Genomic DNA, 20,571 nt, shown 5'->3' with positions numbered 1-20,571 from the left:
CAACACAGCAGAGCAGGAGTGAGGTGGAGAAGTGGGTATGGCCTGTAGGGGAGATCAAGACCACCAAAGACACCTGAAGCCTCTGACCCGTTTCCAGAAAGGTCTGGAAAAATGGACTGCACATGAGAAGTGACTTGCACAGAAAGGGAGAAACTTCTCCCCAGGATGGGGAAAACTTATCTATAAAAAGGCCCACGTATGAAGCTCAGGTAGTGCCCCCTGACCCTGGACACCCTGTTGCTGGAACCAGGACTGGTGATCTCTCTTTCTTCTTCTCTCTCCGTCTTTAATCCATCTCCCTCTCTCTCTTCCTGTTCACTCTACCCCTTTATCCAAAACCCAGTGCTATGTGCTTATATTAGGAGATGAGGAACTAATCCATATAAATTTCCATGCCAAGTAAATTACTTGTAATTTACTAACAAAACTCTGTAAGCTTTTGCAGACCCTCTGACTTCTGCCAGTCCTTTCGACCATGAGCATCTATAAATCTTGAGTGCTGCCTTTCCCTTTGGGGTGGGACATCACACAAAGAAACCACTGCAAAACACCTGGAACCACTGGATGAAGGCTCCAAACACCCCTACAAAGAAAAGGGTGAGAAGCAGCTCCCCCCTCGGCTGTGCTGCAGTGCAGACTGTGCAGCCTCTGCTTTCTTTGCAGCGCTGGGCTCCGGTCCTTCAGTATTAATTCCACATTATTCTATTAGGACCGTGGTAGTTAAAAGCCCCGAGGAAGCTGTCTAGAGTGATCCCAGCCTCTGCACCAACTTGTCACGCTAACCCACACACCGTTCCTCCTCCAGCCACATCCAGCACATGCCTTGTCCTTGGCGGAGGAGCCCTGGGGCAGCAGCAGTGAGGGACGCCCAGATTTTGGACAGCAAGAAGATGAACCTGAGCGCACTGATGGCTGCCCAAAGCAAATCCTTCATGGCTGTGGCCCCTCTGCCCGTGGCTGGACCAGGGACACGTGAGCCAGCCCCCCTCACCTTTGTCTCCTTGATCTTGACAGCGATGACCTGCTTGCGCTGGCGGATGATCTCCATCAGCTCATCACACTCCTCCATCAGCTTGGCCTCGTGCATGGCTGTGTTCACCTGGCCAGGAACAGCAACACACGGGTGTTAGGAGGGACACACCACATACAGGTGCTGGGGAGAGCACACACAGTCCTACAGATGTTGGAGGACACACGCAACATACAGGTGCTGGGGCAACACACAACACACCCTCATGGCTCTGTTCACCATGGTGCACCCACAGAGTGTGTGGGGGTGCAGGCAAAGCTTCCAGTCCTCTGCCTCCAGGAAGACCAGTATCCCCGGGGTGGTGGACAGGACAGGACAAGACAGGACGGGGGAGTGCACTTTATGGAAGGGGAATTGAGCCCTATCAATTAAAGCACGCTAGAGGATGGAAATCAGTTTTCCTTATTTCTTATTCCCAAATCCCTGTGAAACACAGAGCAGTCCAAAGGCAGCCCTGAGTGCACCACATTTTTGCTACAGCATCTTTTTTTAAACCTGGCCAGCAGATTATGCAACACTGGAGTGGGAGACAGCTGATGGTCTGCAAAGAGAGCTCCACGGAGGAAAAACAGCGTAAAATTTTCCCAATCTGCTGCACGTAGCAGGAGGGGGGGGAATCAGCTCCAGGGTTTGGAGCCTGCAGAGAGCTGCTGTGGCAGTGCTGCTGTGCAGCCTGGCTGTGGAGAGCTGGCAGCACCCAGGTCCCTCGAGGCCATGTGCTCATGGAGATGGCTGTCACCCCAGCTTCCCAGGAGCACAAACTCTTGACTCCCACTCTCATTCAGGTTCTGGTTCACAGGAAGGTAAGGGAAGATGAAGCAAGGCCTGTGCATGGCAAAGGGAGGGAAGGAGATGTTGGGCCAAAGGATAGGAGGGGAGGTTGGAGCACCTCAGGTCGGCCCTAGGTCCATCCCCCTAACCAGCTGCTGACCAACAGTGGTCCCAGGGCTCAGGCCTGGAGCACTCCCCTTCCAGGATGGCTACAGGACAACATAAACCTGTACTCATCCATAGCAAAAATGTGAAAACCTGCCCAGGGCAAGAAATCTGCCCACAGGCATGCTCATGCTCTCGGAGGCTAAAGGCAGGTGAAGTCGCAGAGGCCACACAGTCCCTTTTGCAGTTGCCTTCTGCCCCAAAAGGAGCATTTTTAAGGCTGAGTCCTCCCAAAGGGCCAGCAGAGCATGGTGGGTGTAATGCAGACCAGCACTGCTCTGCTGGCAAATCCCTGGCTCAAGTACATCTGGACACTGGCCAAACCACTCTGTAGGGATGAATCAGTTCCCAGGTAAATGCTGGACTTGGGATGAAGACTTGGCAAGTGCTATGGGTATAGGAGCACTGGGCATGGGGGAGGCTTTTAGGTGTAAGAAAGGAGAGAAAAAATACTTCATTCTTCTCAGTCCTGAGGGGGAATGTGCTAGGGACAACACAGCCCTGGAATAAACTCAGCCCTGGGAAGAGCTCATCCTGCAGCTCATGGGGATGAGGAATAGCATCTCAGCCCACAGTATGATTCAGGCACAGGCAAACCTCCTCTTTCGTGCCTTGGCAGCTCAGGGATGGAGCAGAGAACCCCATCCCACCTCCAAAACCCTTGAGAGTTTTTTGGCCGTGTAGCAACCGTGCTCTGGAGACACCACGAGCTCACACCGAGGTCAGCCCTGCGGCTGCCGTGACACAGAGGCCACCGCCCCATGGTGCACATGCAGGATCTCCTGCTGCCCCCCACAATGGGGGCATCACGGTGGTACCATCTCTATTTTACAAACTCAGCTTCTCCACGAGATTGTTACCTGCTCTCCTGGGTCCACGTTTCCATCACTGTCATGGGACTTGGCCCTTTCACCCTCTCTCAGTGCAGTGCCCCAGGCACCAGAGTCACTTTGACAGGCAGCACGGGCTCAGTGGCCTGGGGACACTTGCAGTGCCCTTGTGAACCCCTGTCTGTCGGGGTGTTGGTGGCACCATTCCCTGGCCGTACCATGGGACTTACACTGAACGTGGCCGAGGGGCAGAGTACGTCGGGATCGCGTGTGCCACGTCTACAAATAGCTCGAAAGCAAAATTCCCTGGAATCAGACTGACAGGGAAAACAGGGAGGCAGAGATATTTTCTGCTTCACACTTTACTGTGCTCTCTGTGAAGGTGCCTCCAAGGGCCCGGCTGTGCATTCAGCATGGCTGAGAAATGTTGTTTGAACTGTTATTTTAAGCAGAGCGTCTGACAAAGCTGAAAACTCCCAAACTCTGCCGAAAATGACAGCTTAGAGGTCTGAGACTCCCTGGATCAGACAGAAACACCAAATGGATTTCAATTTATCATAGGTCAGGTCATTAAGATATTGGAGCTGGATTCAAAGGAGGAGGTTTGGAAGGACATCCAGCCACATCCTTGCTCCATCCCTAGTGGGTTCTCAGAGCTAAAGTGTGGGCCATTAGAGCAGCAAGGGCTGGTGACTGTCACCACGGTTCTGCAAGGACGTCCTGGCTCCTTCTCTCCCTGCCAGCCAGCCTTTTGCTGTCTGTTTTCCCAGACTCACTCCAAGCCCTCTGAGCCCTGGGGAAGAGGGAGCCCAGGAGAGACAGCTCTGACAAAGCCATTCCTACTGCAGAGTGATGCATGGGCAGAGAGAAACAGGACAATGTGAGTGACACGGAGCACCAGTGTGGAAGGCCAGCAGTGCTGCAGAGCCAAGTGGGACTTTTCTCTCCTTATTTTGGCTGGAAGTTCAGAGCATCTCAGCCCCCTCCTCCTCCTCCTCCTCGCACACTGTGACAGTGCCTGCCAGCTGCTGGCAGCACACTCGGCCTTGCTGGCACTCACAGAAAGGGCTTCTACTCTCATTTCCTCTTGCCAGATCATCAGGACATTATTGAGGGAGCAAAGAACAAAGCGCTGACGCTGCCTGTAGGAACCACGGGGGTTTGGAAGCACCTTCCCAGTGCCAGAGCTCCAGCTGCTCCGAGATGCAGGTGGTGAAGGACAAGCTGCAGCTCCATGGACAAATCCATTCCAGGTGCTTCGCTGAGGGCAAGCAGTTCCAGCCAGCACAGGCAGCATCCCTCATCCTGCTGCAGCATGCCCACATCCAGCCGCATCCTTGCATCCTGCCACAGCATCCCCACGTCCCACCAAAGCATCCTTGCATCCTGTCATAGCATCCCACTGCAGCATCCCTGCATACTGTCACAGCATCCCTGCACACCACTGCAGCGTCCCTGCATCCCACCACAGCGTTCCAACATGCTGCTGCAGTATCCCCACATCCTGCCAGAGCATCCCACTGGCTGCTGGGCTCAGGGGGTGGCTAAGGGGAGGTGTGGGGAAGGCCGGGGTGCCCAAGGATGAAGCAAACAGCTGTTGTGTTCACTCAGGCACTGGCAAATTCCCCCTGAATCCACACCAGCAATCCCGGCGGCAGCCTAGGATTTTATCCTATGGGAAGGTGGTGGTTCAAGGAACAGCTGCATGCCCTGTTGGCAGGATTAGTGTCACCCAGGCTATTGATGAGACCTGCTTCCATGCTTGGTGTTACCCAGTTCATGAGCCCTGTTACAGGCTCGGTGTCAACCAGCTGAGCCTGGTTTCCATGCTCAGTTTCACCCAGGCTTCCACCAAAAACACCTGCTGCCCCAGTACAGAGAAGCTGGCAGGTCCTCCTGCATGGAGCCAGCCCAGCAGCCCATGTCTCTTCCCAGTGGCTCCCATGTCTCTTCCCAGTGGCTCCCAGTCATGCCATGCTCCTTCAGACCCTACAGACCCTGGGAATGATCCTTGCATCTTCAATTGTTTGGGACTAAACTCCCCCAGGCAATTCAGCTCCCCTGAGACCTCAGCAATGCTTCCCCCCACACTCATCTCTGTTCCCAGGGTAGTCCCTAGCAAAGGACTCTGGGGTGATCCATGCATCCCATCCCTAGAGCAGGGAGATGCCCCGGGCACCTCCCCCAGCCCCCCATTGGCCCTCACCCACCTCCACTTGCTGGCAGATCTGTATCAGCTTGGCCATCTGGTTTTCCAGTTCGCTGTTGCGTTTAACCAGGTTGGTGAGATTCGTCTCCAGGGTTTGCTGCAGGTCCAGAAATGGGAGAAAGAGGAAAAACATAGAGATCAGCAAAGCTGGAGTGTCCCCAGTCCCCTGCCAGCAACCCTCCATCACCCACCACTGCCTGAGGGAGCAACACTGGAATAACTTTGGGAAAAGGCTCTGGGGTTCCTCGGCAGCTCCTGCCCTCTCTGGTGGGTTGGGCCATGGGAGAGCCACCAAACTCAGCTCTGTGGTGTCACCAGCTTGTGGGGACAGTGTGGGGTGTCTGCTCTTTGGAGAGAAAATTTTGGCTTATTTCATCATCAGTTTTGTCCTGCACAGGGTGAGGGAGACGAACAAGAGCCTGATGAGCCATGGGAGAGAGACATCTCATCTACCAACCACCTCAGCCAGAGCAGTGTGGGCACAGGCCAGGAGAGCTGAGCTGCCCTCACTGTCCTCTCAGTCCCCAGCCATGCTGCCCTTTGCTTGCTGGAGCAGATCTCAACCAGAAGATCACGGTCAGCAGATTTCAGTCAGTGTATCCTGGCCAGTGGATCTCAGCCAGTGGACCACGGTAAGCAGATCTTGGCCAGCAGATCCCCACCAGTGGCTCTCATCCAGTGGATCTGGGCCAGCAGATTATGGGCAGTGGCTCACGGCCAGCAGATCTCTGCCAGCAGATCACAACCCCAGCAGCACAGGGATGCCCGGGGCCTGCTCTGGTGCCCGCAGGCTGCAATACTCCAGGAGCAGAAGGGGATCCAGTGGAGCACGGAGAAAGAGCCCATTTAAGGGGACACTGCTATCCATGGCCATGTGGGGGAAGCACAGTCTGTGGGTGTCAATTCCAGGGACGTGGCATTGCCAGTTCCACGTGCTCCGCTAACAGGGATGTTTTATAACAGAGTGCTCTCTACCTGTTGCAGTGCTTGTTGGGAAATGATATCCTATTAATATTTTAAACTCCGGGGCTGGAAGAAGATCCCTGAGGTGGTTCATTCATCCTCGGGTAGGAACTGCAGTCCAAGGCTTTGATCCAACTCCAACAGACCCATAAACACGGCCCCCCTCCGCACACATGGGTAATTGGGGGCTACTGAGCCAGGAGAACTTGAATCACAGGCACAGAGCACAGGCAGAGCACTCATTCCTGAAAAACCACTGGCTCCTAAAATACTCCAAGCTCGTTTGCAACCCTGCAAATTGCCAGCCAAGGGCGGGTGAGGCAGAACACAGGAACAGGCTGGAGAAATGGAATAAAACCCAAGGAGCCTTCGTTATGCAGGAAGGATTCGCAGAGCAGGGCTGTATGGATAATGGAAAAACCAGCTGCTCCCACCCTCCCCTCCTCACAGCCCAATATCATAACATCATTTCACTACAGCACTGAACATTTCACTTGCTAATTACTTCCCTCGTCACCACTTTGGCTGTGCTGAGGTCCCAGCTTTGAACTTGCACCAACCTGCTTTAATGTTCCAGGGTGTGATGGAAGGGGGGGGGGGGGGCTGGGGGTACAGCTTTGAAGCACACGAGCCCAAACCCCATTTACAGCTTCCCGAGTTTTCTAGGGGATGGCATCACTCCTCCCATCCATAAACACACACAAATCCTGCGCCTGAGCACCGATCCCTTCATCACACGTCCGCTGTGGTGATGCTGAGGCAGTCAGTGGTGCTTTACTGGTGTCAGCAATGGTTGCACAGCCCCTTGCTGCTCCTCCAGCTCCTCACTGCTCCCACAGCCCTCCCTTGCTGCTCCCCCAGCCCCTCGCTGCTCCCCCACAGCCCCTTGCTGCTCCCCAGCCCTCCTCCACACCCACAGACCCTCACTGCCAACCCCTCTATATTCTAGGAAAACACAGATGGAATGTTTCCATCTGTTCGATGTGCTGAAACAAATAAAATGGGCTCGAAGCCTGGATCACACCAGCTGGTTATTTTGTAGGTGTATATAAATTACAGCAATTACAGGGGTTGGGCTTTAATTGCTTTATAAAACACTCGTCATTTCCCCAAACCTCCACCTTCTGGCCTGAAATAGGTGATTTCTCTACAACTGGGGAGATAAATGAGAAAAATTGACAAAAAGGGGAGCACCACCATGCCTTTGAGCAGGAGTCACTGTTGCTCCATGGGGCCAAGGGGCCAAGTCACCCAGGGATGATGGGACCAGAGAGGGGATTGCCCAGACACAGGCACTGTGGGACAGACACCCACCCCGAATGTCAAAGATCTGCAGGATCAAACCCTCCTGGAGCTCCAACAGAGCAGCTCAGCAGCTGCACTCCTTTACCTGCCAGTGACCAGATGCACAGTAAATCCATCCACACCCAGCCAGAGGAGCGGAATCACACAGCATGGACCTGCGAGCACCGACGCTCGTATCTGTTCAGCAATGGGCATGATGGGCAACAACTCTGTTTTCCTTTTTCTCCAAATACCCAACAAGCAGTTGGACTAAACACGGATTTCTCTGTTTGAAGAAGGCATTAAGGCTGGGGGCTCAAGACAGCTTCAGGAACTACAAATACATGGTGTTCTCCTGGTCCCTGTGCTTCGTCAAACATGATCTTGCCTGCACCTGGCCAGAGCTGCATTCCATGGCTGGTCACCAGCCCACCCACCAGTCTGGAAACCCATCCACCAGCACTGGGAAACACTATCAGCCTTGTGGCTTTAACCATCTGGGAGACAGAGCAGAGCAGGCTCAGAGCCCCAGGCAGGGGGGCAGGGACAGGGTCCCTATATGTCACACAGACCCATTGTATGAGGGTGTTCGGAGTGCCCAGAGGTTCAAGTCATGGGAGTCTCAGGTCTCCTCCACCAGTAGGAATCCCTGGGTGCAGGAGGGGTACCTGGAGCTCCATGGAGCTAGGGAAACCCTATAGATGGGAGTTGAGGGGCTGTGGTCAGTGCTGCTGTCCCTCAGCAGTGCTCTGAGGGGTGAGGGGCTCAGCCTGACATGGCAGCATGGAGGGTTTCCTTTGGCTCCACCTTATCACAGACAGATTTCCACATGTATCTTCACACGGAAAGACAGCCAAAACTGGAGAGTGTTACTTCCAAGGCTTTTCTCATTGCCCCTATTCATCTATAATCACTTCCAGTAATGGAGACAGATCCTTGCCCTGATCCCCCTGCACACCATAAACACAAATCACGTGTGCATCCACAAACCCACGTGCAGGCACACTGGCACCAAGTCAAACCCCTTCCAGAATGCCCTCCATGTGCCAAAGTGGCAGGAAAACTGGTCCCCAGATGCCACCACCATTCACCAGTCTCACCTAGATAGGGCAGGGGACGGGCACCTGCAGCGGCTGGCTGGGATTGCTGCCAGGCTGAGGATGCACAGTTAGGCCCTCCAGGCTGAGGATGTGCTGCCAGGTCCTGGCAAAGGGCAGGATTGCTGCTGGGTGTCCTCTGACCCATTTGGAGCAGCACAAGGAAGCCAAATGTCACCAGGACATTGCTCAGGGCATCTGGAGTCTGCCACAGAGCTCCTAAGGGAGCTGCTCTTATTTCAAAACCACAAAGTTGTTGGTTGCATCCTGTAGCTGCAATGACACTGGAGCCCTGGGAACCTCCACCCATGTCCCTGTTCCTGGCCAAAATGCTGCTCTGCACTAAACTCCCGCCCCAGGCACTTGCTGGCTCTGTGGGAATGAGGGCACCAATGTGGTTCATTTCAGAAATGTTGGGGTGGCTTTCCTGGGAAGCAGCAGCGGGACAGGGTGAGATGCAGGTAGCTCCCACCAGGGTCAGTCCAGCCCCATCTGCTCCGAAGGGATTTTGGAGCAGGACAGTGATGGTGGGGCTGGTACAGCATCATCCCCTCCACTGACAGCTGCCTCCATGCTAACAAATCACAGAATCCTAGAATGGTTTGGGCTTGAAGGTACCTTAAAGCTCATCTCATCCAACCCCTGCCATGGACAGGGACACCTTCCACTAGACCACATTGCTCCAAGCCCCGTCCAACCTGGCCTGGAACACTTCCAGGGAAATCCTGGGTGCTGGCAGCAACACACAGCCCCAACCAGGCTCCTCTCCATGGTGGCACCACACAGATGAGGCTCTTCTCAGAGGCCCCCCAGCAGGTCCAGAGCCTGGCAATGCTCCTGTGCCAGCAGATGCTCCCACTCCCACATCCTCTTCCCACAGGCTGGACAGAGGGCTGAACGTGGCACTACCCACGACCAACCCTGGCAGTGGCACATCCCTCTAAAGTGATTCAAACTGAAAAAGGGGAAATTTAGGTTAGATATATGGAAGAAATTCTTGGCTGTGAGGGTGGGGAGGCCCTGGCACAGGTTGCCCAGAGAAGCTGTGGCTGCCCCATCCCTGAAAGCATCCAAAGTCAGGCTGGACAGGGCTTGGAGCAACCTGGGCTAGTGGAAGGTGTCCCTGCCCATGGGAGGGGGTTGGAACAACATGAGCTTTAAGGTTCCTTCCAACACAAACCATTCTGTGATTCCACAATTCTATGTTTAGAATCAATTCCCAGCACCAAGAAAAAAAAATCTTCGGGGAAAAATATGCAAAGCCAGTCAGCTGCTGGGCTTTGCTAAGGAGAATGTCCCCAGACAATGGGACAAGTGACAGAGAGACAGGACTGAGCTGCCATGTGTGACAGTAATGCATTTTAAGTCGCTTTGGAGCCAAACAGGCTGAGTAAGAGCTGAAATCTCTGCCAGTGTTCGGGGCTGCTATCGCCCCACTGGCAGAGCTGACCTAGAAACCGAGCAGCTCACAGTGGCACAGGACTGGTGGTGACTCTGATGGTGCTGAAGAGTCCAGAGCCAGAGCCTGAGCCAAGCAAAGGGGTGCTGGCAGTGACCCCCCGGCATGGAGGGGATGGGGAGTGAGGGGATGCACTCGATCAACACACAAGGATGTACCTGAGGGTGCAGTGACATCCCCCCCGTGTCTCCCACTCAGTCAGAGCAATTGAGAGTTGCTCCAAATCTGTTCATTAGGTTTAATCCCTGATGATGTGTCAGGTTTAAATCCTGACTGGCTCTTTCTATGCTCACCTTTGCTTGGAAAACAGATCTGGAGGGAAGTTCCCCAGGGGGAGCGGGGCTGGGGATGTAGGTGACATGGGGACGGGTGTGCCACAGCCAGGGCTCCCTGCCACAGCCAGCATGAGCCCTGTGCTGGGAGTCACCTGTGCTACCCTGGTAAACAGTGCTATAGCAATGTCCCCAGTGCTCAGCCTGGGGTCCTGGGCATCCCCAGCCTGTCCCCTTCACCCCACGCACAGTAAGCACAGGGTTATCTCAGTCTGGCAAGACCTGGGGCTGGATCCTGCTCTCAGTGTGGCAAATCCACCGTTTCAGTGGCCATGCTTCAATTTGTAACGAGATGAAAGAAAAGAAGGAACTGTCAGGAACCCAGAGGAGCAGCTGGGCTGGGCTGAGCAGGGGCTGGGGGCAGAGGCAGGTGGGTGGGATCCGTGCTCCTCCACGCAGCATTCCAGTGCGGGCTGCATCAGCACTTAACTGTGTCTAGTGTCTCCTTGGGAATTTAAATTGAGGAGAGAAAAATAAAAGCAGAAAACCCCGAGTAAACAGGGTGAGCTGACTGTGTGATTTGCAGCCCTTGCATGTGCCGCTGCCTAATCAGCACATCCTGGATTTGTGTCTTGTCGGCTCTTCTGGAGCATCTTCTCTTGGGCTGAGCCGACCAGCATTGCCTGAACCCTCTCGGTTTTGGGGAGCAAACCCCTTGTCTATCCCACCACATGGGCTAAGAGTACACCCCGGGTCTGTCATGCAGCCCCCTTGTGCCAGCTGGGTGTCACTCATACCCCCACTCCCCAGGGACACCACGTTCCCAGCAGCTACAGCACTTAATTACTGGATGATCCCCAAACCAGCCTAATGAGCAGAGGAAACTAGGCAGAAATCTGCTGAGCCTGTACCAGAGCAGGTGTGTCCCTGCAGTGGGCATGGGGCTGCAGGGACCTGGGGATAGTGACCCCAAAGTGTCACTGCTGCAGACACTGCTCCTGCTTCCCAGCCTGCTGCCCCCATCCCCTGCCCTGCAGTGGAGGGGGAGTCAAGGGCAGACCCCAGTGTGGTCCACATGTCCCAGGTCCCACCTCGTACCCTCACCACGAGCCATCACATGCTCTGGGTGCCTCACTGACACAAGCCATTGACTGGATGTGACGTGAGGGGACCCCAGTGCATGTACACACAGACAGTCACCCAAGCCACAGGGCAACTGCAGAGCACCAGCAGCAAATTGCTTTGTTAGGGCAGGAGATCTGATGCCAGAGTCACAGAGTTAAGGACGAAGATGTGATGGCAGGAGCCAGTCCTTCCCTTGGATACACCAAGGGACCAGAGGAAGCAAGAGAAGTGGCAAGGGCCTCTTCCCGAGCTCTGCCCAGGTGTTCTGCTGCCCTGTCCCTAGTCCATGGCACTAATGGCACCTCAGTGGTGCAGGGCTGCTGGGTCAGGGAGTGGGAAAGCTACCCTCACAGCAATGAGAAGAGTTTGTTTATCCTCCTCAGGAAATTCCTCTCCTCCCGCCACTTGGACAGGCTCTGAATTTTGGCAGGATGGGAGGGAGTATGGGAACAGTACTGGCACTGCTCGTAAGGAGAGTTACACAGAGGTGGTTCATCACCACTGAGGCACCACCATGCAGCAGCTCTGCCAGGGTCCCGCTCCTCCTGTTGCTGGTGATACAGTTCTTGTCCACTAAAGAGGACAGCACGAGGGTCCAGCTGCACAGACACGTCTGTCTGAAGCTCAGCACATTCCTGGAGCTCAGCCCTCTGGACAGGGCACAGGGCCAGAGCTCTGCACTGTCACACTGCCGCCAGGTCCAGGACCATCCCCAGCATCACTCATCCCTCTGGAAAGGGCACATGGCCAGAGCTCCTCACAGCCATGCTGCTACCAGGTCTGGGATCGTTCCCAGCACCCCCCATCCCTGTGGCACAACCTCACACACCACAGAGACACAACCGAAGCACATCCTCAACCACAGGGGAGACCTCAGCTTCTCCTGACACAAACACAGAGCTCCTGCCTTCCTCAGGTACATCTTAACTAAAGAAACGACAGGGACAGAAATGGCTGCAGGTAAAACTCGCTGCCTGCCGGCGGGAACAACCCAGGGTCCCACTCACCTCCTCCTGATGCCTCACTTTTCAGCCTCCGGTCCGCAGGAATGTGACCAAATGTTCCTGCTTCTACAGACAACCTGAGGATCGGGGTGGGGAGCGCTGCTAATTCTCCTGTAAATCAAAGCTGTCCTGCACAGTTCCAAGGGGGGAAAAAAATCACATGAACTAGTTTAATGCTGTCATTTCTCCAAAGCCGTTGATTAGTTGCAGACCCAGTCTGAGCATTGTTTTGGCAAGGTTTGTGTCTGGCTGCCTGATGCAGCTCCAGGGTGCACGTTCCCTGTTTGCTTCTGTCCCTGCACTACTTAACAGCAACAAGGGCTTTGCTTCCGAAAACATCCCTTCAGGCAAAACCCTGGAAGAGCTCAAACACCTGCAAGTCCTTGGCATGGGCCGTCCTCCTCACCGCAGGGAGAAGAGGAATGGCTGGCAGTGGTGGAGAGCCTCTGCCGCTGGAGCTCGGCCGCGCAAGTGTGTCTCCCACGGAACGAGCTGTTCCCTGGCAAGCCACACTGGGCTGTTTTCCTGGATAAGATGAGAAGAAGGACAAGAACAAGGGAGTTGACACCCTCCCTGTTACAGGGTGACCAGACCTTCTCCTACATCACCACAAGAGTGCGGGTCTGTCAGTAAGTCAGCACGAGGGAGAAGCCTGTCAAAGTACAGAACGTTTCTGCAGCTTCCAGGCTTGTCCTGGGAGCTGGAGGGGAAAACCAGGAGCTGCCCAAAGGCAAGCTCAGCTTCCACACTTCACCAAATACACATCCAGCAGAGTCTGGTTCCCTTCCTTCCTGTGAAAGGGCACACCAGAGCTGCATTTGGATGGTCTCTCTCCTGCATCCTTCATTGCCAATCAAGATATCTTGGCATGGATCCTGACACTCACCTCCAGGCCATGGAGAGACACGACACGTGGCAGCTCACCCTCTGGACCCCAACTCCTCTGGCTGTCAGAAGGCACACATGAGGCACATGGCTGTGGGAGCACCACAGCATCCCTGCCCAGCCTCACGGGTGGGATAACTCCTGCCACGTGGCAGTGGGTCTCACAGGACATCCAACAGCCTGAGGAGGACATTTTTATGCCACCTGCTTCCACAGCCAGCTCTGCACTACCTGCTGCCTCAGTGGGTACAATGGGCAGAGGGTGCCAGCAGCATTCAGCTACCCAAGGCAGCTGTTTGCATCTGAGTTGGTGTCCCCCCCATTCTCCCAACACTCACCAGAACCAATGAATCCCAGAATGGTTTGGGCTGGGAGGGACCTTAAAGCTCATCCAGCTCCACCCCTTGCCATGGGAGGGTCTACTAGACCAGGTTGCTCCAAGCCCCACTCACTCTGGCCTTGAACACTTGCAGGGATGGGGCAGCCACAGCTTCTCTGGGCATCAGAGTGGTTCACCGTGGCAGAAATGCGTAATGGCTGATTTAGGCCATTCAGTCATTACATCCTTTAATCTTTCCAAAGCAATTCTTCTCCTCTTGGATATTATCCTGGTTTTCTGTAACATCACAGCGGTGTTGAAAATTGTTTAAATATTTTATTAAATTCGTCCTGACTGTGACAAGCCAGTTTTCATTCCTGAAGTCATCTAAGCATGATCCGCTTGTCTGAGCTGTCCTAGTTAAACACTCTGAGATTTTACTCCCCAGTTCAGGCCATGTGTTTTTCAGCTTAAAAGAATGTGATTTTCAGACATCTTATTAAATGTGCTACATTTGGTATTAAAAATTCCCAAACTACGGTGAGGCCTGAGGTTATTTGCAGATTTTCTACTATTTTTATTTATTCCTTTAGAAAGACAGAGTGGAAGGAAAAGATTTCCACTGCTCCAAGCAATGCCTTTTCCAGGAATTTTCCTCTGGTGAGTAATCCCCAGTTCCTTCCAAACCAGGAGGTCTAGAGGGGTGATTTCCTGATGGGGTGGAAGGGTTGGGGAAAAACCTCCCCACCCTCCCACCTCTGAGCCCTCCATGGGATGGGTGATGGTGAGTGAAAGGAGTTGGTGCTGGAAGCAGCCCCAGAGCCTCCTGGCCGCTCTGGTCTCCCCATGCTGGCCCTAAAAATCCCCAGGGCTCATCTTGAGAGAAACCCTGGAAGCAGCTCTGTTGTCCTTATGGGAGCCAAGCATCACTGGTATCCCTGCTTCCCTGAGAAATCCCTTCTGTTGGAAAAGTAAGCAATAATAATGATCCTGTTTTATTCTGCCACAGTGATGAAACCATAAAAATTGAGGACAGAGGACAAAAACAAAGAAAGAAGACAGCGCAAATGTCCACCTGCTTCTTCAGTCTCAGCCTTCCAGCCTTCTGTCCTCTCGGGTTTCCGTCTCTCCTGTACTGCAAAAGGGACTCAGTTATCGCCCTTTTGGGTCATTGTGGCCTCTCTGATGACACCCAAAGCCCTCTCTGCACGGAAGGATTGCTCTGTGGAAGCTGCAAGGGAACAAGCTCCTTCTACCTCTTGGGAATCCTGCTGCAGGTCCTGTATCAGAGCTGGAAGATCTGAGCGCTGGCAGCAGTGCAGATTCTTCCCGAAATCCTCAGTGTCCTAAAGACACCAGGTGAACGAATCCCCACTGCACACCCTGCCAGATCTGGGGGCTGCAAGACCCTCGTGGGTAGATGGCTCACACGGTCCCACGCCCAGAGAGCTCCCCCAGCGACCCCCATGGGAAAGAGGCCCAGCTGAGCCCCAGGGCAAGGTCAGGCAGGAGTCACCCACAGCCCTAGGAAGGCAGAGATTCCAAAGGATGAGCACAACTCACAGCCTCAGATGCGGAGCAACAACCTCAGACACGGGGAAGGATTAGAAACAGAACAGACTAAGCGCCTGGAGGAGCTGTGGGAAGGCAGAGGGATAACCAGAGGACAAAACAACAACAACACAGCTCGAGGAGAGATCAGACCATGAGGAAACATCCTGAGAGCTCCCCTGTTTCACAGCTGAGGATGGACCATCAGGCACGAGGCAGCACCACGGCTTTGAAGCCTAAGTGAACAAAATCCTTTCAAAGTATAAAAGATAGATAATGCTTCATTCCATAAATATGTATACCCTTGTGAAAGAGCTGACTAGTGGAAGGAAGATGCCTCTTTTGAAGGGGTCCTATGAATACACAGTAGGTAAAGAACACCATAAAAGTTATCCTCCAAAGAGGGAAAGGGAAAAGGAAGGGGAAGGGAAGGAGATGACACCAACTCCAGTAAGCACAAGTCTCCACGGGCTCACTAATGACACTGCAATCATGTTAACTGCTCTTGCTGCAGGTAACTGTCTGGTTGTGAAGAGCCCTTTGGAATACTCCTATAGGTGTGTGAGAATCTCAGGCAGAGATGGGATTTCCAGGGAAAAAAGTCTGACACATACTGATCTGAGGCACATGGGTACGTCAGAATAGCAGAAGAATCAGTGTCACCAACAATTACTAAAGGCAGAAGAGGACAAACTGAAAGAGCATCAACAAACACTTCTTCCATTAGAGTTTCCCAACCCTTTACTCCTTTCAGGCTGTCCAAGTGATTCAAAACTAGGAAAGCTCCATTAGGCAAAACCTCGTGATGTGTGACGCGTCCCCAGGAGCCACAGGACCATCCTGTGAGCACCAGGGACACCTGACTCAGGGCATGGCTTGGACTCCACAGGATCCAACAGCCTTTCTGAGCAGCAATACCACCTCAGGAGCACAAACACCCATCTGAGGCTGCTAAAGGATATCTAGGATGTGTCATGTCATTTACGCAAATTCCCGTTTGCACTTATTAAACAACCAAGTGTCTGTGGCAGAAACGAAGAGATGGAATTCAAAGGGAACACACTGAACAAGGAGTTTAGTGCTAGAGAGAAACTCATGGAAGATTCATACATTCCCAAGGAACATCTGGTTCCATTCAACATCGAAAAAGCCGCTTTGCGATTTTCACCAGATAACAGGCTTATCAAAGATTCACTAATCACTTCATTCAATTCCTATCTCACCTCCCAAACCAAACTAGCAAAATTCAAGCAAAAAGTAAGGAAGAATCCCAGGGAAGGTACCTGTTCCCCCCCTCCTTGCTGCCTGGGCTGCACATCAGGATTGAGATCCGGTTGCTCCCAAACTGAATGGGAAACACAAAAAGTGGCTGCAAAGCAGAATTCACGCCTGAACACCAGGGAGAAATGGTTTGAATTACAAACACAAAATTAGCTAGAGTGAAGCTAAAGCTCCTGCATTTCAACTTATGGCAGGAAATGCATGGAATTCTGCAGAGATCAGTCAGACCTGGCACCAGAGGTCAGGAACAAGTGATGGGGTGATACCAAGCCAAGGGGAGCCTGACTCATGCTGTGAGCAGGACACAACATTCAATTTTACTGAGCCAAAACACTGTACATATATATAATATATAATATATAATATATAATATATAATATATAATATATAATATATAATATATAATATATAATTTATAATTTATAATATATAATTTATAATATATAATATATAATATATAATATATAATATATAATATATAATATATATCTAAAATATTAATTGCCAATAAATGCATAAATTGTATCTGCAAATGGCTCGGCCTCCAGCCCAGTTGTTTGTCCCAGCCTGGGTGTTTATTTGGTATCTCATGCTCCTCAGTGCTTCTACTGCTTCCATCACCACCTCACTGCTACCTGCCACAGCACTGGCACCCACCTCCTGTCTCCATGGATTATTTCTGCCAGTTCCTCCATCTGGGAGCTGCAAACAGGCAGAGCTTGAAATCAGACAATCTGTGCTGGAAGGGCTCAGAGCTGGAGGCAGACGAGGAGTGAGGACTGAGGAGGAGGAGGAAGAGATTGCACTGGGTGACAGTGACCAAGGATAGGGAGAGATTGGCCTACGGGAAGAGCTCAGTGAAAAACCCAAAGGGAAGGAAACCTCCCTGCCTGCACCCATCTCCAGGACTGTGACACCCATCTCGGGCTGTGACACCCATCTTTGGGGCTGCAATAACCATCTCCAGGTCTGTGATACCCATCCCACCTCTGTGGTGCATCAGAATCACCTGCCCAAGGGAGCCCCCCCTGAGCTCCCTCCCGGCAGGGCACAGGGCAGGTGAGTCATTGCCAACACTCCTGAAATATTTACTCCCACTGCCCCCCCTTTTTCATACCCTTCCACCCTCACACCCCCAATCAGGGACCCGTGCTGCAGAGGGGGCACCAAGCTGCCTGCCAACGACTGATAAGGGAATACAGAGCCCACACTCCGGTGCCTTCCCTCTCCCGGCGTACCCTGAAAACTCAGCTTCCAGCTCCGAGGATCAAACAAGCAGATCAAACACTCCAGCAGCTGGGTTTTAATTCCCTGTTGATCCAACTCCTGTGCACACTCAGGAGCCTTTTTTATTCCTTCCCCCATCTCTGCAGAAGCAGCTGGAGGAGCTGGAGCCTCGGGACAGTGCACTGAGGTAGGAACAGCAGGTGGGAGAATGTCAGGAATCACACACATCTCTTTACCTGTTACATATTGAAGGATTTCTCTCAGTTTAAAACTTTTTCCAGGAGCTGGATGGGAGGGCAGCATGGATGGGCTGGCCCCAGGGTACAGGGTACATGGGAGTAAGCAGGGACCCTCCCCAGAATCAGTCACTTGTATCCATCTTCCCTGTCCCCCTATGGACACAGTGGGCAGCAGGAGGTGGGTGGATGGTCTTTTCCCACAGCCTGGCTGTTGCAGCCATCAGCTCCTGGGCCAGCTACTCATGGGAGAACAAGAAAACCTTGTTAGTGGGCAATGCTGCAGGATAAAAGATGGAAAAGCTCCCTTAAAGCCAACTTCTCTACACTTCAGCTACTTTTTTTCCTCAAATTTTAAGTATTTAAGCTCTTGGCAGAGGAGGAAGAAGAGGCAGAAGACCAGAGAAGCTTCTGCAGATGCCAAAGATCTACTTGCCTTATTTTTGGGGGCACGATCTTCCAAGGGCTCCCTTCCTTCCGAGGGAGAGCCTGACAGACAGGAGGCTCCCAAGATGGGGAAGATTTCCCAGAGAAACATCCCTAGGAAAGATGCACCACTTGGTGGCATCACTCTCAAAAGCCTGGGCACGTGGGGACATTTTGCTAATGAGGATCACAGCGATTAGGAACATCAAATTATCTTCCAAAGCACACAACAAACAATGCTAATGGTGGGATAATGTCAGGCAGAATCACACTGGATTGGAACAGCACTGATAGCACATGTTAAGCAGACATATAATTAGCACTGTGGCGTCTCAATAATATTAATAAAGGGCTGCTAATTAGGCTGATATAAATAGCGAGATTAATTGCCACGAAACGTCAGGGTCTGAAAGGCAGCCCCAAATCTCGCACTTTTTGTCAGCACTCGGGCACCAGGGGCATAGGAGACAGCACCTGGCACCGATGGCATCCAGTGGCTCCTGGTGGCACCTGGCAGCACCCAGCAGCTCCTGGTGGCACCCAGCAGCACCCGACCCTGATGCAGGGAGCTGTCGTGGGGCAGGCAGCAGTGGCAGGAAGGCACAGCCCAGCACTGAGTGATATGAAGTCCTCTCGATCCAGAAGATGCCTGAACACCAAGGACAGCTGGGATGATCCTGGAGCATGTCCCCACACAGCCCTGGCAGCCTCGTTTGCTCTGGATTGACAACAGAACAGCCTGTCTGCAGGAAATAACAGCTACTTTCCCTTAATACCCTGAAGACAGATGAGAGCAGCATTGGAAACCATTGAGGAAAACGTTCCTCCATTGGGGCTTTGCTATGTTCCTGCTCATGGGAGCAAGAAGTGCCTCCAAGGCTGGTTTAGAAACAAACATCCCAGTGCTGGGAAAGGCAAGACAGGGATGAATGGGGACAATTAAGCCCAATGTGCCCCCTGGGAGACCTCCTCTCTCCTGCCACAAGGATGCTGCACTTGGCAAGGGGCTGGTGAGGAGCAGCACCAGGGACAGGCCGGAGGGTGACACCACAACCAGGGTCTCCCGTCCTCACCTCTCCTGGCAGAAGAACAAATTCGGATGGAAAAACTAGGAGGAGCTGGGCAGAAGGGGTGGGTCCTTTCCAACTCGGATATTCTGTGATCCTATGAAGCATAAAGCCCACGGAGGCTGCTGCTGCCTGAATAACCTCCTCCTCCCAAACTCCTGCTTCCTGCGGGATGTGCCTGCGCTGAACCAACTTTTCCACTTTCCCAGCAGCAGCGTGTGAGAGCCGCCGGGGGCACGTTCACCTCCGCGCTCAGCCAGGCCATCCCACACTTCTCGGGGAACTTGCCCTGAGTTTCTCCCTGGTCTGGCTCTGAGCCACACCGAGGCGAGAGGGAGATGCTTGGCTGGGCGAGCTCTGAGGGTGCTCCGGGCTCCCTGCTCCAGCACCTGGCTGCGGGGGCAGCAGGCAAGATCATGGGAACGCCGAAAGCCAAGCGCAGGGCGCGCTCCCGGCTCCCACCCAGCCGGCCCAGCCATGCCCGTGCTGGCAGGTCACGGAGCGAGGGAGGACACAAACCCTCGGGTTTCTCTTGGAAGCACAATCAATGCGCCAACAACTGCCTGGGATGGGGCTTATTTTGGCTGATTTGTTGCTTATGTAAAGCCACGGTGAGACTGTTCAAACCAGGCTGGAGATGTTGAGATAGACGCACACACGGTACAAACTCAGCCTCAGGGTGAACGCGCTGACGCTGGAGAAGGCTTTAACTCCTTGTGCAGACACAAGTCCCAATCCTTCTGCCTTTTTTCCCTTTGTTGTTTTGCTGCTGGAAAAGCTAACAAAATCCCTAAACAGTCCAAAAAGTCATCAAAATCATCACCAAGCAACGGCACAAACGGCATTTTTGGAGTTTCTACTGCGGCCAGAGCCTTGGCGCTGCCTGGGGACCCCCTTTGCCCCTGGAACACGTGGGGTGATACAGGGGACCTTCCAGAGATGTGGAAGGGACAGTGCACTTCCAAAGCCTTTGTATCCCAGAGTCCCACCAACTGGTGCTGTGGCTGCTGCAGAAATCCTGGGCAAGCAAAGCCAACACACTTCCCTTGGCACAGCCAGGGCACCGCTGGTGACTCCGACGGGTCAAGCCCCACAGCAGCACAGGGGTCTGAGCCCACAGCCTCCTCCAGCACATCCCAGCATGCTCCCAGGCTGCCCCAGCACAGCGCCAACTTATCCAGCAGATCTCAGGCACCGGCCCCATGGATTACACAAGCACCAGAGTCTTACGGGAACAGGCACGAGAGAAAATGCCTGAACAGGTTTTCCCTCCTGGAGCAAACATCCCTGCCCTCTGCGGCTGCCCTGGGGCCGGAGACACAGTATGGAGCTGGCAGGTGCCCCAAAGTGCCTGAAGGCAGCGGGTTTGG

The 20,571-nt window shown here is 53.3% G+C and overlaps 1 protein-coding gene across 4 annotated transcripts in view; it reads right to left on the bottom strand.

The window, feature by feature from the left end:
• MID2 (midline 2) overlaps window positions 1–20,571 on the bottom strand; it is a 78,017-nt gene that overhangs the window by 17,909 nt on the left and 39,537 nt on the right. For all 4 annotated transcript variants that reach the window (XR_007905033.1, XM_051790846.1, XM_051790868.1 and 1 more), the window contains exons 3-4: window positions 5,007–5,102; window positions 992–1,099 (exon numbers count right to left, since the gene is read on the bottom strand). Coding sequence is in view for 3 of the 4 variants with exons in the window: in XM_051790846.1 (XP_051646806.1) it covers window positions 992–1,099; window positions 5,007–5,102 (204 nt within the window). In the remaining variant the exon portion in view is untranslated. The remainder of the gene's footprint in view (window positions 1–991; window positions 1,100–5,006; window positions 5,103–20,571) is intronic.

The sequence above is a fragment of the Manacus candei genome, unplaced genomic scaffold, assembly GCF_025592945.1.
Source record: "Manacus candei isolate 608988 ecotype Guabito, Panama unplaced genomic scaffold, ASM2559294v1 h1tg000003l, whole genome shotgun sequence".
NCBI classification, from domain to species: domain Eukaryota; kingdom Metazoa; phylum Chordata; class Aves; order Passeriformes; family Pipridae; genus Manacus; species Manacus candei.
Note: the sequence above shows the minus strand (reverse complement) of the source record. Positions and strands in the feature narration are given on the sequence as shown.